The 18,724-nt window shown below is 46.6% G+C and overlaps 1 protein-coding gene across 4 annotated transcripts in view; it reads left to right on the forward strand.

Moving 5' to 3' along the window:
• LOC311138493 (ephrin type-B receptor 2-like) overlaps nucleotides 1-18,724 on the forward strand; it is a 144,257-nt gene that overhangs the window by 37,742 nt on the left and 87,791 nt on the right. For all 4 annotated transcript variants that reach the window (XM_084173194.1, XM_084173196.1, XM_084173197.1 and 1 more), the window contains exon 2: nucleotides 17,037-17,116. In XM_084173194.1, coding sequence (XP_084029320.1) covers nucleotides 17,037-17,116 — 80 coding nt within the window. The remainder of the gene's footprint in view (nucleotides 1-17,036; nucleotides 17,117-18,724) is intronic.

The raw sequence follows: 18,724 nt of genomic DNA on the forward strand, positions 1-18,724 counted from the left end.
ATGCCTGTTTTTCTACAGGAACCTCACTCCACATCTAGTCTGGTCTTCCCTCAGAGTTAACCCTGAGTCTTAGTGTGTTTGTGGGATTTGTATGCTCTGCTCTGATTGTTACTATGGACAAGGACATACAGGCATATAATATTATTTCCCAGAGCCATAGCTTTGCCTTCCCCAATTTTAGGAGCTTTATAGACACACACATAGAGTCACAGACAAAAAAACATGCATGCAACCACATACTAAAACCACATATTGCCTAAATGACTACCGCCCCGTAGCACTCACATCTGTAGCCATGAAATGCTTTGAAAGGCTGATCATGGCTCACATCATCACCATCATCCCAGAAACCCTGGACCCACTCCAGCTCGCATACCGCCCCAACAGATCCACAGATGACGCAATCTCTATTGCACTCCACACTGCTCTTTCCCACCTGGACAAAAGGAACACCTACGTGAGAATGCTGTTCATTGACTACAGTTCAGCGTTCAACACCATAGTGCCCTCCAAGCTCATCACTAAGCAAAGGACCCTGGGACTGAACACCTCCCTCTGCAACTGGATCCTGGACTTCCTGGCGGGCCGCCCCAGGTGGTGAAGGTAGGCAACAACACATCTGCCATGCTGACCTTCAACTGTACTCCCTGTTCACCCACGACTGCGTGGCCACGCACGACTCCAACACCATCATTACGTTTGCCGACGACACGACGGTGGTAGGCCTGATCACTGATGAGACAGCCTATAGGGAGGAGGTCAGAGATCTGGCAGTGTGGTGCCAGGACAACAACCTACCCCCAGGTGGTAAGGGTAGGTAACAACACATCTGCCACACTGATCCTCAACACGGGGGCCCCTCAGGGGTGCGTGCTCAGTCCCCTCCTGTACTCCCTGTTCACCCATGACTGCATGGACAGGCACGACTCCAACACCATCATTAAGTTTGCCGACGACACAACAGTGGTAGGCCTGATCACCGTCAACGATGAGACAGCCTATAGGGAGGAGGTCAGAGACCTGGCCGTGTGGTGCCAGGATAACAACCTCTCCCTCAACATGACCAAGACAAAGGAGATGATTGTGGACTACAGGAAAAAAAAGTGGACTGAGCACGCCCCCATTCTCATCGACGGGGCTGTAGTGGAACAGATTGAGAGCTTCAAGTTCCTTGGTGTCCACATCACCAACGAACTATCATGGTCCAAACACACCAAGACAGTCGTGAAGAGGGCACGGCAAAGCCTATTCCCCCTCAGGAGACTGAAAAGATTTGGCATGGGTCCTCAGATCCTCAAAAAATTCTACATCTGCACCATCGAGAGCATCCTGACTGGTTGCATCACCGCCTGGTATGGCAACTGCTCGGCCTCCGACCGCAAGGCACTACAGAGGGTAGTGCGTACGGCCCAGTACATCACTGGGGCCAAGCTTCCTGCCATCCAGGACCTCTATACCAGGCGGTGTCAGAGGAAGGCCCTCAAAATTGTCAAAGACTCCAGCCACCCTAGTCATAGACTGTTCTCTCTGCTACCGCACGTCAAGCAGTACCGGAGTGCCAAGTATAGGTCCAAAATACTTCTCAACAGCTTCATGGCTACCCAGACTATTTGCACTGCTCCCCCACCCCCACCCCCCACCACATATTTTTACGCTGCTGCTACTCTGTTAATTATTTATGCATAGTCACTTTAACTCTACCCACATGTACATATTACTTCAACTACCTCAACTAGCCGGTGCCCCCGCACATTGACTCTGCACCGGTACCCCCCTGTATATATAGCCTCCCTACTGTCATTTTATTTTACTTCTGCTCTTTTTTTCTCAACACTTTTTTGTTGTTTTATTTTACTTTTTTTATAAAAAAATAAATGCACTGTTGGTTAAGGGCTGTAAGTAAGCATTTCACTGTAATGTCTGCACCTGTTGTATTCGGCGCATGTGGCCAATAAAATTTGATTTGATTTGAAATGGTTACCCAGACTATTTGCATTGAGCCCCTTATTTTATTCCTATTTATCTTTTCGTTTTTTTTGCACAGGCTCGATGTACACTCACTGGACTCTAACCACACACTCACACTGACCACACATACTGCACTGACACTCCAACACACACACGGACACACACACAAAACACACACATACATTTACATTCCTTCACACTCTTCACATACGCTGCTGCTACTCTCTGTTTATTATCTATGCATAGTCACTTTACCGCTACCTACATATTACCTCAATTACCTCGACTAACCCGTACCCCTGCACATTGACTCGGTACCGGTACCACTTGTAATATAGCATTGTTATTGTTATTTTATTGTGTTACTATTTTTCCTTTAGTTTATTTAGCAAATGTTTCTTACTTACTTTTTAAAAACTCTGCATTGTTGGTTAAGGGCCCATAAGTTAGCATTTCACGGTAAGGTAATACCTGTTGTATTCGGTGCATGTGACAAATACAATTTGATTTGATTTGATACTGAGGATTTCAAGGAGAATGCGTCTTTATCTTGGTTGTGTGGAGGAGCTGGAGTGCAGAATTATTGAGAAATGTATTGTGGTTTTTCTGGTCTGGGATGACTCCTCTGTTTTCCTGCTGTGGTACATCACCGGCCCAGTTGGTGTGTAGGTGTATTGGCGTTCTCAGCACTGAGTAATGTGAGAGAGTACAGACACTTTAAGTGGAAATGTGTCTGGTGAGTATTGCGTCTTGTAAACATAGCCTGGTCCAGCTGAAGGGAGTGCTGCTGTGCTGTCCCAGGCAGCTCAACTTAACCCTGTATATAACCGTACAGAGCTGGCCACCATGAACATATTAGCTTTCCATCTCTGGCCCATAGGTGTCCAATGTCTCGGATAGCTGTAGTTAATGTTAGTTTAGTTTTAGGAGGGCCTTAAAATTATTTAATGGTACACACTTTCCATTGTGCTGTGCATTCAGTGATGGAGAGCATGTTGATGGCAGGGATTTGGGGTGCCAGCGTGTGGAGTGATATTTGGGTTAGTGCAGAGGCATGTCCTGGCTGTGTGTCTTTACGCTAGGCTCCTCAGACAGGACTAATGGTCCCAGCAGTGCAGGACTAGACCCACTGTGGAGCCTGTCTCAGAGCCTGAGCTTTATAGAAAGAAACCTGGGGGGCCGTGACCGGCCATAACTCTTCCACAGACAAGAGGACGACTAGCTCATAGGCCAGGAATCTGAAGCAGGTCTGCCATTCCTCCATTCCCTGATACGTGTGGTCCCCAGGTCCAGGCGGTCCTGGTAAAACGGTCACGGCCGTGAGGAGGTACACTCATCTCCTCCTCGGTTCAAGGAACTTAAGGGAGGTAGGCTGGATATGGAGCGTCTCAGAGAGCCGTAACAAGGAGGGAGGGGGGAAGGGCTACCCACCTGGAGCTGCTGGAGTCTGCTGTCTACTGCTGAGCATGGCCTAATCATTTAGTCACTTCACCAGCTATGCTCTTACAAAGGCATGCACTCAAAAACACACACACACACACACACATACACACACACATACATACATACACACATAAATCCATTAGACACACCCCCACAGTCACTCTGTAATCCCAATCTCTTTTTAGGAGGATGGATGATCATTATCCGTCTCTAGCCATTTGTCTGTCAGGTGATTCATACAGGCCTCCCCACATCTTTACTATTTCATATCTGCCTCGTCACTGTCACGATCGTTGAACTGAGTAGACCAAGGCGCAGCGTGATGAACGAACATACTTCTTTATTTAATGAATGCACGAACAACAAAACAACAAACGATAACGTGACGTCCTATGTTAAACACAACAAACACGGAACACACCAAAAGGAACAAGATCCCACAAACACTAAGGGAAAACAGACTGTTTAAATATGGCTCCCAATCAGAGACAACCAGCAACAGCTGACACTCGTTGCCTCTGATTGGGAACCACTCTGGCCAACATAGAAATACAAGAACTAGACTGTGAACATAGAACAAAACACATAGAAACTACACACCCTGGCTCAACATATAGAGTCCCCAGAGCCAGGGTGTGACAGTACCCCCCCCCAAAGGCGCGGACTGTGACCGCGCCTCCACATAAACCAAACAGGGGAGGGCTGGGTGGGCATTCCTCCTCGGAGGCGGTTCCGGCTCCGGGCTTGCCCACCATCTTCCAATAATCCCCCCGTAGCGCCCCTGGTCCGGTCTGGCCCCGCTGGCTGGAGCTGGACTGGACATCGTAGGAGCGGATTGCTTCAGCTCCGGTGACCCAGGCACGGGTTGTGCCGGACTGACGACGCACACCCCTGGCTTGGTGCGTGGAGCAGAAACGGGCCGGACCGGGCTGACGATGCGCACCCCTGGCTTGGTGCGTGGAGCAGCAACGGGCCGGACCGGGCTGACGATGCGCACCCCTGGCTTGGTGCGTCGAGCAGCTACGGGCCGGACCGGGCTGACGATGCGCACCCCTGGCTTGGTGCGTGGAGCCGGAACGGGCCGTACCGGGCTGACGATGCGCACCCCTGGCTTGGTGCATGGAGCAGGAACGGACCGGACCGGACTGACGACTCGCACCCCTGGCTTGGTGCGTGGAGCAGGAACGGGCCGGACCGGGCTGAAGACTCGCACCCCTGGCTTGGTGCATGGAGCAGGAACGGGCCGGACCGGGCTGACGACGCACACCCCTGGCTTGGTGCATGGAGCAGGAACGGGCCGGACCGGGCTGACGATGCGCACCCCTGGCTTGGTGCGTGGAGCAGGAACGGGCCGGACCGGGCTGACGACTCGCACCCCTGGCTTGGTGCGTGGAGCAGGAACAGGCCGGGCTGGGCTGGCGACGCGCACCGTAGGCTTGGTGTGGGGAGCAGGAACAGGCCGGGCTGGGCTGGCGACGCGCACCGTAGGCTTGGTGCGAGGAGCAGGAACAGACCGAGCCGGGCTGGCGACGCGCACCGTAGGCTTGGTGCGAGTGGCAGGAACAGGCCGGGCCGGGCTGGCGACGCGCACCGTAGGCTTGATGCGAGTGGCAGGAACAGGCCGGGCTGGGCTGGCGACGCGCACCGTAGGCTTGGTGCGAGGGGCAGGAACAGGCCGGGCCGGGCTGGCGACGCGCACCGTAGGCTTGGTGCGAGGAGCAGGAACAGGCCTTACCGGGCTGACGACTCGCACCCCTGGCTTGGTGCGAGTGGCAGGAACAGGCCGGGCCGGGCTGGCGACGCGCACCATTACATTGGTGCGGGGAGCAGGAACAGACCGGACCGTACTGGGGACACACACCACTGGCCCTACGCAGGGATCTGGAACGGGCCGGACCGGACTGGTAACACACCCCAGTACCTCTCGCCGTGCCTCTACACCTTCCTTCCCCTCTTTGACCAGTGGCCCCCGTAACCTGGCGGCCTCCTCTGCCAATCTCCCAATTCGCCCTGTGGCAGCCTCCTGCTGCCCAGTCGCCCATGCCGTGTGCCCCCCCCTAAAAAAGTTTTGGGGTTGCCTCTCGTCCGTCCGACGACGACACTGTTGACGCCGTTGCTCCTCTCTCGCCAGGGCCTTAATCTTAGCCCATGGCCCTTTTCCCCCGAGCATGTCCTCCCAGGACCACACTTTGCCCACCTGGGCCATCGCCAACCTCTCCAGCTCCTTTCCCGGCGCTTCCTCCCATGTCCAGGCTGCCTGCTCCTGGACACGCTGCTTGGTCCTGGTATGGTGGGATCTTCCGTCACGATCGTTGAACTGAGTAGACCAAGGCGCAGCGTGATGAACGAACATACTTCTTTATTTAATGAATGCACGAACAACAAAACAACAAACGATAACGTGACGTCCTATGTTAAACACAACAAACACGGAACACACCAAAAGGAACAAGATCCCACAAACACTAAGGGAAAACAGACTGTTTAAATATGGCTCCCAATCAGAGACAACCAGCAACAGCTGACACTCATTGCCTCTGATTGGGAACCACTCTGGCCAACATAGAAATACAAGAACTAGACTGTGAACATAGAACAAAACACATAGAAACTACACACCCTGGCTCAACATATAGAGTCCCCAGAGCCAGGGTGTGACAGTCACCTTTTCATGCTCATGTTTGATTAAAGTCTCCATTAACATTCTTCTATTGAAGATTAAGCCACACCGGGGTGAGTAAATATATATGCTAGACCATGCTATTGATTATGCAGCAGGGAGAGTGGGGATGGAGATATCATGCAGACAGAGATCTAGAGCTGATGGCTTTCCTGGCAGACAGACTGCATCGACTGGCAATGGATCAACTCCCCTAGTTTGACCCTGTGATGCTCACACATCAAATGTCACTGGCCAAATTCCTCAGCACTGAAACTACACAGAAAGGGCTGAAGGTTTAACATGGCAATCTAGGGCATATGTGATTCTTGTGATTCATATTACTGAGTGGAGATTTAAGGACACAGAGTGGTGATATATTATTGTATCCTTTACCTTGTAATAGTTGTGCTTCCAGATTGTATTAGTTACACTTGTTGGGATGGTTATGGAAAATTAATTGAGGTTATTTGAGTCCCATCAGATCTCGCTAATCATCCCCTGTGATATTTAGCTTTGACATTTTCTGGGGGCTCCTTGCCATACAAAAGACAAGGACAGCTGTTGCCAATCCCTAACACAGGCAGGCACATATACACATAGGGGTTTCAAACAGCAGGATGCAAAGTTTCTTATTAATCTCTGTTCCCTGATATACAGTGGGGAGAACAAGTATTTGATACACTGCCAATGTTGCAGGTTTTCCTACTTACAAAGCATGTAGAGGTCTGTAATTTGTATCATAGGTACACTTCAACTCTGAGAGACGGAATCTAAATCAAAAATCAAAAAAATCCCATTGTATGATTTTTAAGTATGACATAAGTATTTGATCACCTACAAACCAGTAAGAATTCCGGCTCTCACAGACCTGTTAGTTTTTCTTTAAGAAGCCCTCCTGTTCTCCACTCATTACCTGTATTAACTGCACCTGTTTGAACTCGTTACCTGTATAAAAGACACCTGTCCACACACTCAATCAAACAGACTCCAACCTCTCCACAATGGCCAAGACCAGAGAGCTGTGTAAGGACATCAGGGATAAAATTGTAGACCTGCACAATGCTGGGATGGGCTACAGGACAATAGGCAAGCAGCTTGGTGAGAAGGCAACAACTGTTGGCGCAATTATTAGAAAATGGAAGAAGTTCAAGATGACGGTCAATCACCCTCGGTCTGGCGCTCCATGCAATGATCATGAGGAAGGTGAGGGATCAGCCCAGAACTACACGGCAGGACCTGGTCAATGACCTGAAGAAAGCTGGGACCACAGTCTCAAAGAAAACCATTAGTAACACACTACGCCGTCATGGATTAAAATCCTGCAGCACACGCAAGGTCCCCCTGCTCAAGCCAGCGCATGTCCAGGCCCGTCTGAAGTTTGCCAATGACCATCTGGATGATCCAGAGGAGGAATGGGAGAAGGTCATGTGGTCTGATGAGACAAAAATAGAGCTTTTTGGTCTAAACTCCACTTGCCGTGTTTGGAGGAAGAAGAAGGATGAGTACAACCCCAAGAACACCATCCCAACCGTGAAGCATGGAGGTGGAAACATCATTCTTTGGGGATGCTTTTCTGCAAAGGGGACAGGACGACTGCACCGTATTGAGGGGAGGATGGATGGGGCCATGTATCACGAGATCTTGGCCAACAACCTCCTTCCCTCAGTAAGAGCATTGAAGATGGGTCGTGGCTGGGTCTTCCAGCATGACAACGACCCGAAACACACAGCCAGGACAACTAAGGAGTGGCTCCGTAAGAAGCATCTCAAGGTCCTGGAGTGGCCTAGCCAGTCTCCAGACCTGAACCCAATAGAAAATCTTTGGAGGGAGCTGAAAGTCCGTATTGCCCAGCGACAGCCCCGAAACCTGAAGGATATGGAGAAGGTCTGTATGGAGGAGTGGGCCAAAATCCCTGCTGCAGTGTGTGCAAACCTGGTCAAGACCAACAGGAAACGTATGATCTCTGTAATTGCAAACAAAGGTTTCTGTACCAAATATTAAGTTCTGCTTTTATGTCATGCAATAAAATGCAAATTAATTACTTTAAAATCATACAATGTGATTTTCTCGATTTTTGTTTTAGATTCCGTCTCTCACAGTTGAAGTGTACCTATGATAAAAAATTACAGACCTCGACATGCTTTGTAAGTAGGAAAACCTGCAAAATCGGCAGTGTATCAAATACTTGTTCTCCCCACTGTATGTTATTTTTATGGATCCGGATACCAATGTTTTGGTTTGTTGCCAATGTCTCAAACAGTGAGAGTAAACAGTATGTGAACTCAATATGCTGGCCATGATGATATAACCCTCACTCTTGTGTCAAGTATTTTGTTATTTTGAAGCCTCTTAGTAGGAGACAGGGCCAATGCCTGTATTCCCGCCCCACCATTTCGTAAATCTTTTAAACACACATTACAGTAGTTCATGCAGTGATGTTATGGTCAGTGTTGGGGAAGCTACTTCGAAAATATAGTTCCCAAGCTACCAATTAATTCACACTGGAAGCAGTTAAGCTACACTTAAGCTACCCTTAAGATAAACATACTTCAAGTTACTTTGAAAAAGAAGTTCACTACATCCAACCTACTTCGTGATAAATTATTATATCTAAATCTGAAATGTCATAGACTACAAATTGCAAGGACAGATCACTCTGTTAGCAGAATGTGTAATTTAGCCTAAAAGGTTACATACACTAAGTTGACTGTGCCTTTAAACATAATTTGAGTCAATTGGAGGTGTACCTGTTGATGTTTTTCAAGGCCTACCTTCAAACTCAGTGCCTCTTTGCTTGACATCATGGGAAAATCAAAAGAAATGAGCCAAGACCTCAGAAAAAATTATGTAGACCTCCACAAGTCTGGTTCATCCTTGGGAGCAATTTCCAAACGCCTGAAGGTACCACGTTCATCTGTACAAACAATAGTACGCAAGTATAAACAGCATGGGACCACGCAGCCGTCATACCGCTCAGGAAGGAGACGCATTCTGTCTCCTAGAGATGAATGTACTTTGGTGCGGAAAGTGCAAATCAATCCCAGAACAACATCAAAGGACCTTGTGAAGATGCTGGAGGAAACAGGTACAAAAGTATCTATATCCAACGTAAAATGAGTCCTATATTGACATAACCTGAAAGGGGGCTCAACAAGGAAGAAGCCACTGCTCCAAAACCGCCACAAAAAAGCCAGACTACGGTTTGCAACTGCACATGGGGACAAATATCTTACTTTTTGGAGAAATGTCCTCTGGTCTAATGAAACAAAAATAGAACTGTTTGGCCATAATGACCATCGTTATGTTTGGAGGAAAAAGGGGAAGGCTTGCAAGCCGAAGAACACCATCCCAACCGTGAAGCACAGGGGTGGCAGCATCATGCTGTGGGGGTGCTTTGCTGCAGGAGGGACTGGTGCACTTCACAAAATAGATGGCATCATGAGGAAGGAAAATTATGTGGATATATTGAAGCGACATCTCAAGACATCAGTCAGGAAGTTAAAGCTTGGTCGCAAATGAGTCTTCCAAATGGACAATGACCCCAAGCATACTTCCAAAGTTGTGGCAAAATGGCTTAAGGACAACAAAGTCAAGGTATTGGAGTGGCCATCACAAAGCCCTGACCTCAATTCCTATAGAAGATTTTTGCGCAGAACTGAAAAAGCGTGCGCAAGCAAGGAGGCCTACAAACCTGACTTAGTTACACAAGCTCTGTCAGGAGGAATGGGCCAAAATTCACCCAACTTATTGTGGGAAGCTTGTGGAAGGCTACCCGAAACATTTGATCCAAGTTAAACAATTTAAAGGCAATGCTACCAAAAACTAATTGAGTGTATGTAAACTTCTGACCCACTGGGAATGTGATGAAAGAAATAAAAGCTGAAATAAATCATTCTCTCTACTATTATTCTGACATTTCACATTCTTAAAATAAAGTGGTGATCCTAAATGACCTAAAATAGGTAATTTTTACTGGGATTAAATATCAGGAATTGTGAATAACAGAGTTTAAATGTATTTGGCTAAGGTGTATGTAAACTTCCGACTTCAACTGTATTCAACACGATATGAGGAGAGTGGAAGCTCAGAAGCTTCGTCTCACACATTTCCATCTCATGCATATTTCAGGTCAGGCAGAGAGCTGTGGGACATGGCAGGGTGTTGTAGTACAGCGGTTACTCTCTGACAGCCAGAGAAATGGTCCATCTGGACTTCCTGCTCTCTATCCACCAGGCTTTAAAGCCCCAGCTCCAGCTCCAGCCCAGTGACATGGATGACAGGACTCGGTCACCAGGTCTCCTCTATCAGCCACCCTTTAACTGATAAGGATCAGGAGTAAACCTGGTGCTCAGAAACAGAATTTCTGACTACTTTTAAAAGCTCTTAAAGAATGTGGAATAGGCAGTAAACTCAATTGTTTGGCAGTCTAATGGCATGGAGTGACATTGACAGGTTAATGTGAAGGCAATTTAGAGGGGTCAGGAATCAACCAGAGTCAATCTGGAGTACTTTACCCATCTCTCTGTCACCTACACAGACAGTGTCAGAGCCGTTTCACTGATGTGATGCCTCTCAGGCATGCACATACATAGCTGACTTTCTGGCAGGGCTGTGGATCTGAAATGTTGGAACAGATATCGGTTTTCCTTAGACTCTGAGGCGTGCTCATTATCTCAGGGCACAGACTTTGAGTGGAAGGGCAGACTGAGCCCTGCCTTAGCCCTGGTTTGCTTGATTGACCAGGTGGTGACCATTCTTTCTCCCCATTTACTGTTGAGGTTGATGGTTCTCAATTCACAGTGGAGCACTCAAATCATTGTGAAATATGGTGTCTTTCAGAACTAACTACATTGTAATGTGCAGTGAAATTGTGTGCTAATGATGTGCCTACAGTTACGGCTAATAGCAATAGCACACGTTCTGGATGCATGGAAAGAATATCAAAAGTTGAAAAGATTGGCAAGCCAGCGCACAGGGGTGGAAAATGATTTAGTATATTATTTTGGAATAGTTAGAAAACATTTTTTATCATGGGAGATAAGCATATCACTGTTTGTTTACAAAGTTTGTAGCCATTTTTATCTCAATATTAAATCATTTCTGGGTAACAATTAAGTATCTTACTGTGACTGTTTTCAATTAAAGTGTTCAAAAATAAACAAAAATAGCTTCTTAGCAAAGAGCAATTTCTAGGACTGTCTGGGAGTGGGGAGGGGAAAACTGAAAACTAGCTGTTATTGGCAGAGAGGTTTGTAACTTTCTTTCTTATTGGTCTATTAACTAATTTACCGCCTGGTGTTGTAATTAGCATTATCATAATTTTCACAATTTCACAGTATTATTCCAACCTCATAGTGTGGAAATATATATAAAACACTGGAAAATCACGTTTTTGTCCGTGCTTGTCCTTTAAAGTTATGTGGTATAGGCCCCGTGTAGCTCAGTTGGTAGAGCATGGCGCTTGCAACGCGCTTGCAACGCCCACGGGGGGCCAGTATGAAAATGTATGCACTCACTAACTGTAAGTCGTCCTGGATAAGAGCGTCTGCTAAATGACTAAAATGTAAAATGTATAATGGACATACTGAATAAGGGTCAGGAGTAGCTACTATTTTTGTCATCCGGTAGTTTGACACATTTACTTCCGTAAATAATAGAGTATTTTTTTGATTAAATTGGCTTTTTCAGAAAAGGGTTAAGACTGGAGAGTATTTGGATGAGCAGTTCAAAGCAGTGCATAGAGGACTTAAACTATAATATAGTTTTTGCTTGATTACATTTTTAGTTTTTGGTCTTTGCTCCTTTTCCAGGCTGACAGGTTGTTATATTGAAAGATAACACAGTGGGCTCTGTAAGGATTACTGTAGAACATCCTGCCCCAAGCCCAAGGGAATGGTATGCTGTATCATTCTGTCAGCAGTCAGAGTGCTCCACGTACTGTGTGTGGTAGCATATTTCACAGGGCACCGTCTCCTGCCAAAATCAACTACCCAACTTCGTCTCTCTCCCTCAGAGCAGGCCCAGATCCTCAGCCTCAGCCATGTCCCACTCAGTCCCACCTCATCACTCCTCGAGCCCTTACATCATCATCAGAACCCCAGAACCGGGCCTTGCAGGAATCAACAATAACCCCCAGTTACCCATAAATCTCCCTGATAGAGTGATGTCTCTCCAAAGACACATGTTAAAGTTCACCGGATACCCAGGGCTGCACGCCAAGCCCAGTTTCACTCTTTGAAAAAAGTTGGGGTTTGGGCCGATGCCACCTCATCCACAAAGCCTGTTTCATTGTAAATGCAGGATTACTGATTAATTTACCGCACAAGGACATGTTGTAATGTGGTGGTGGGAGCCCAACCTAATGGACCCTCCTTGTGTTGAAAGATTTCTGAGACGGCTCAGGCTCGGGGGCACCCTCCCTCAAATGAAACAGAGCACTCTACTTGTTATTCTGTCCAAAATGCCATACAGTAGCACTGTGCGTCCATCATTATGGGCATAAGTCTTACCTCAGCACCGGCAGTTTTTCCAATGCCAGTGCCCATAAATCGAGGCACATTTCTTAGCTATGTCCACAAGAAGACTGCCCTCTGTGGTCTATGGTATTAGCTTATAGACATATTGTTCATGTTAAGCTATAGCTGTACCGCCATCTATAATCCACATTTACCATTAAACATACCCTATGATTCCAGGTGTTTAATGACATGGAAGTTCATTGAGTTTTACACACCACAGATTTGGTGAGAAAAGCACTGTGGTGCTGTAACCTGCTATTTCTACCGCAGTGGGAAAGAAAGTATAAGTGGCGGCTTTGATGTAGAAGTCAATGTTGAATGATTTGCTCCATAGAGGCTGGGCTAGAGTACAGTTCTCCTGGTGAGGAGGATAAAAGAACATCACCCCTGCAAGCCGCTACATGCTGTGTTTTGGAGGTCAATCGCTTCTTCAGAAATACCCTCAGTAAACTATAGACATAATTTGATACAAGCTGGGTTTTGCCCATATTGAAGCTGGCTAGAACTTTAATAGTATTCTAAATGGCTGTTCCGCACTCTTGTTCTGCACTATTTTGACAGAACACTTGCTGAATATTCATGCTTTTTAACATGAAAGTACAGGAATAGCTTCTTAAAAAAAAAAAAAAATTAACAGTATAATCAGTGAATCTGTGACCCCTCTGTGTTTGTGTGTAAGTGTTGTAGAGACAGGGATGTGCATCTGTTTGGAAGTCTGCACTTGTTGCCTGTTTCCTGCCTGGTGGAGGGCAGTGGGAGCTGGGAGATGAGATGGTCCACCCTGGAGGAGGGCAGTGGGAGCTGGGAGATGAGATGGTCCACCCTGGAGGAGGGCAGTGGGAGCTGGGAGATGAGATGGTCCACCCTGGAGGAGAGCAGTGGGAGCTGGTAGATGAGATGGTCCACCCTGGAGGAGGGCAGTGGGAGCTGGGAGATGAGATGGTCCACCCTGGAGGAGAGATGGAGAACTCCCTCCCTGCCATCCATCAGACAGACTGCCCTGCTCAAGCCTACACACTAATTGGCCATCCATCTCTCAAAGCCTGACCTCCTCGCCTCAAGCCAAAGTATACTTACACAGTACCCACACAAATCAAGTACATGTGTGGTCAAACATACACATAAAGCTCTATGGCGAGTCATCTGTCCTGTCCTGTCCTCTGCTGCATCCCCTGCTATTTAGACCTGGAGGAGAACCACTGTGCCTGGATTAAAAGGGCTGGCAATGTACACAAAGCTCTGAAAAAAATAATAATCACATACCTTGAAAACCTACTCTATGAATGAAAATGAATTGTATTTTCACTTGGTCTCAAAGCACTTTACTGTGTGTGCAGGAAGCTTGGCTCGTCCACCACCATTGTGTATTGCCCATCTGCTAACGAGGCATGTAATATATTTGGAACACACTGCTCTGCAAATAACTTTCTCCTACACTTCTTAGAAATAGAAGTTATACCAGGTGCTCCTCCTTTTTTTGTATTTAGAATGTGGCTGCCGACCAACCAATTACCACTGCAATAATCCCAGGCCTAAAAGCGTCTTGATCCATGTCAATTAATGTGGGTATGTGTTCTGAGGCTCATTTTGTTTATGGGCTTGTGAACAGCTGCTCTCTCTAATCTTAATTTAAAATGTGATGGCATTCTCTGGAAAGCTGAGAGGCTGTGGCTGCATCGACCCCTAGCTCTCAGAGAAAACGGAGTATTGTTGGAGCACCGCTGGCCTCTCCCGTCTGGCCCCTCTGTAACTTCAAACAGCCCAGTGGAGGTTTCAGATCAGCACAAACCCCTCCTTGCTTACTCTCAGGAAGTGTTCTAGGAAGCGTTCTTAGGCCTGTAAGCATTTCTAAAACTACCAGGTCTCATTGCATATTCATGCACCTTCAGTGTTGAGGCTGAGCCTGTCTAGTAGTAAAAAAAGACAGCCCTGTTGAAAAGTTTAAGCTCTCACGTCCTCCATGTGCTCATATAACTCTGAAATATAGCTGGTGCCCTTTGACCCCCCAGCTGAGCCAGAGGCCCAGGCTGGAATGTGTAGTCACCTCCATTTACATTTAACATTTAAGTCATTTAGCAGACGCTCTTATCCAGAGCGACTTACAAATTGACATTGATGAGACAGTCATTCAAACCCTGTAGTCCAGACCTCAGTGTAAACAGTCAGTCCTGGTCTCCTGGCTTCTCCTGTCTTCATCGCTGCCACACCATTCCCAATTCTGGGCCAGCACCCTCCCTCCACTCTGCCTGGCCACTCTCGCGCTGTCTCCTCTCCCTGATTAATGGACAGTGTGTCTGACTGAGTGGCCATGCCCTTCCACTGTGCTGCCTGCTGGGAGCCTGAGGACTGATGAGGGGGGTGAACAGTGCTGGTGGTGATTCAGTGAGGTACACTCAGTACTGCAGTAGGTAATGAATTGGTGTGGCTGCCTGCTATGAAGTCTAGTCAGCAGGAGGGAGAAATGTGATCAGTCTTTCTGGGTATGGTCCTTCTTGTCCAGTGTGTGGGTCTCTGATGGAAAGAAGCAGAAGGTGTGTGTGAGCCTGACTGAGGGAGTGGAGGGAAGAGAAGAGGGCCGTCTGTGTGCACATATCAGGGGAATTCACTCCTTCCCTCCCTGTTCTCTAAACCACCACACTCCCTAAACCGCCACCAAGGGGGTTCATCATTCTCACTTTACTCCTCAGCTAATTATCATTATCATTACGGGGGAACATTACCATTTCACTGCCTAACACCCATGTAGACTGCTCAACCCGGAGTCGTGCAAGGTTATCAATGGCAGCACAAACGCAGCCTCCTCTGCCTAATTATAGATTTGGGCTTTGTGATAACTGAATGGGATGTGAAATGTGCTATTATGCTTTGTGTACATTGGTGAGGCTCTGAGATTCGGCAAGTTCCTAAAAATAAATTTGCGGCATGTGGAGCCTGTTAATTAAAAGCTTTGGTTTCCTCTGGAATATAAATCAGAGGAAATCCACGTGTTATGAAATACTGGAACATTCTAAAATATATTGGGTGCTATTCTCTCTCTTGGGCTCCTGAGTGGTGCAGCGGTCTAAGGCACTGCATCTCAGTGCTTGAGGCGTCACTACAGACCCCCTGGTTCGATTCCAGGCTGTATCACAACCGGCCGTGATTGGGAGTCCCATAGGGCGGCGCACAATTGGCCCAGCGTCGTCCGGGGTAGGCCGTCATAAATGTAAATAAGAATTTGTTCTTAACTGACTTGCCTAGTTAAATAAAGGTTAAATAAAAAATAAATAATTGTGTGAGTTTAGCCATACTGCACTGTGCAATCAGACCACCCGGATCATTAGCCCAATAGTCCTTTTATCCAATTTCCGAAAGGGAACTCTGACATCATGCAGAATGCATTTTATAAAATACTTTTACTGAAAAACAAATACATCTTTGAAGAATAACTTTAGACTACCAATCACCAACAGTGACTTATGGTTAGTAGCTGGAGTTACATACATCTTTCTGGAGCTGATGCCTAACACCTGATAAATGTTGTCTCCATCTGCTCCAGCTCAACACTGGTGCTGCGGGGCTAATAAGCAAGGGAAATGAATTAGGCCTGCAGCACCGTCCTTCTGCCCTCCTCCCTGTCCCTCAGAGAGAAGGCTCTGAAGGGCAGCCTGCCTGGCCTGCTGCTGCTGGAATTTCATTGGTTGGCCACAGAGGACCTCATGACAAACAGGAGACATATCTCTTTGACCCTAATTACCAGAGGTGTTTTTTTCCACCAGCTAATCCAGCTCGTTTAGAGTGCGCTTGCCCCTCAAAGCCAGGGGGTAGAACTGAAGAAGCATGTGCCTATTGAGTGGAAGTTGACCTATCAAGTAGTAGCTTGGTGGCTGTGGTAGAGTCGACCAGGTTCCAAGCTATGGTAGAGTCGACCAGGTTCCAAGCTATGGTAGAGTCGACCAGGTTCCAGTGAACCCAGTGATCTGTTCTCTTCCACGTGGATGGTCACACTATGCCCCTCTGTTTACTACTACAGCATGTAGCCAAATATGCCCAGGTCTCAAACAGTAGCATTGCCATCTTTGAGAGAGGGGACAATGGAGATATCTGCAAATATACTATCTACAATAAGAGTATTTTTGTATAATTAAGTATAATTTCATTGCTATGAATTTAATTCATATTTACATTTTTGTCATTTAGCAGACGCTCTTATCCAGAGCAACATACAGTTAGTGAGTGCATACATTTTCATACTGGCCCCCCATGGGAAACGAACCCACAACCCTGGCGTTGCAAGTGCCATGCTCTACCAACTGAGCTACAGGGGACTACATGGTTTGAATGACTGTCTCATCAATGGACTCCCATCTCTGCCTATGCTCACCTGCTGTAAATGTGCACTGCTGCTACTGTATATTATTTGTTTGAAGGTAGTTGTCTGACTGCCCTCTCTCTCTCCTCCACAGAAACACTAATGGACTCCACCACAGCGACAGCTGAGCTGGGTTGGACAGTCTATCCCGTGTCAGGGTCCAGTGACAACAGCGTGAGTTTACTGAATAATACTGTGAAATTGTAAAAATTATGATAATGCCCTTTTAGTGTAAGAGCTGTTTGAAATGACCGCCTGAAATTTCTGCCTGTTTTGGTGGGATGGACTAACATCACCAGGTGTTAAATTAGTTAATAGACCAATAAGAAAGAGTTCCAAACCTCTCTGCCAATAACAGCTAGTTTTCAGGTTTCCCTTTCCCACTCAGACCACTCATAGACAGTCCTAGCTAAATTCATACTTGAGAAATTGCTTTTTGTTTCCCTTTGACCACTTTAATTGAAATCAATCACAGTAAGGTACTTCATTATTACCCAGAAATGCTTTGATATTAAGATAAAAACATCTGGATTGGACCTTTAACACCCAAAGGTAAGGATTATTTCTCCCTACTGTTGGGTGTCAAACTCAAGCTATCAGTAAATCTGCCCTGACTGCTGTGACAGATGTGGTACTGGTAGTGTTTTCATTTCTCACTTCAAGGTCAAAGGCCAGTAATGACTAAGAAAGCTCTCTCCACAGTGAGCCAAGTCTTTGTAAGAAAGAACACATCGTAAAGCTGTGCAGAAATCATGAGAGAAACTATAATCCAAATTTAACACAGTGGGCTTTTGGGCTCTTTCAGAAAACATCTTCAAGGTTTTTGAAAAAGTATCTCTCTCTCTCTCTTTGCAGGGCAGAGGTTTTGAGTTGGTGTTAGACTTTGTCTACTGGTGCTTTAAAAAGAAAGAAGTTCTGTAGAGGTCAATTGAGACCAGTAGTATTGCAGTGGTCTTTAATATTAACTGGCTACATGCTTGGTTAGGTTTACCTTGAGTTAATGGTCTCCACTTTCTCCACTTTGACCTGAACTGCCCCCACTGCACCACACAATCTAGCCTTATGAATGTCAAATTGTACAATCATAAATGTATTGCTAAATACTTCTGTTCATATGCAAGGCATGAAGCTATGTGTTATATGGGCTCTAGCAGTATTTGATGCACACTATTTCCACATGGTGTGCCAAGGCATTGGTTCCATCTAACTACACACAAGCCTAGCCCTCTCCGGGCCAGCCAAAACCAGAACCTCAGCCTCCTACACTTCTTCTGCCACCACAGGATCCAGACTCCTCAGACTGGGTCCAAAACACATAGAAATATGTTGTAGACTTATTTGCTGGTGCATTTCAGAAAACCACTCCCTATTTTATTCAATTATTTATGCTTCTGTGGTTGGTATCCAGGCTGGTTTGAGTTATACTCTATCATGCCATGTGTCTTTAAGTACGAATAAAGTAGGAGGAAGACGAAAAAAGAGCTCCAACAGTCAACTGGTGCAACTTCAAAGATTTTCTGCAATAATTGAGCTCAACATCATCTCCCTCAACCTGAGGGTATGCTGTCTCTTCCCTGCTATTTCTTACAATCAATATGAGAGAACAAAGAGGACTGGTGTATTCCTCTCCCCAGCTCTGGATTCAATCTAAACAGAACCAGCGCCGCCATTTCCCCCTTAACGAGGTTGGGAATCTTACAGGCAGTTTGCGTCACGTCTTCCTTTCATTTTTACAAAATGTAAGGTTTAGCAAAACAATCAGAAAAGTCTATTTAATTATCT

The sequence above is a fragment of the Coregonus lavaretus genome (genome assembly GCF_964263955.1).
Source record: "Coregonus lavaretus genome assembly, chromosome: 12".
Classification (NCBI taxonomy): domain Eukaryota; kingdom Metazoa; phylum Chordata; class Actinopteri; order Salmoniformes; family Salmonidae; genus Coregonus; species Coregonus lavaretus.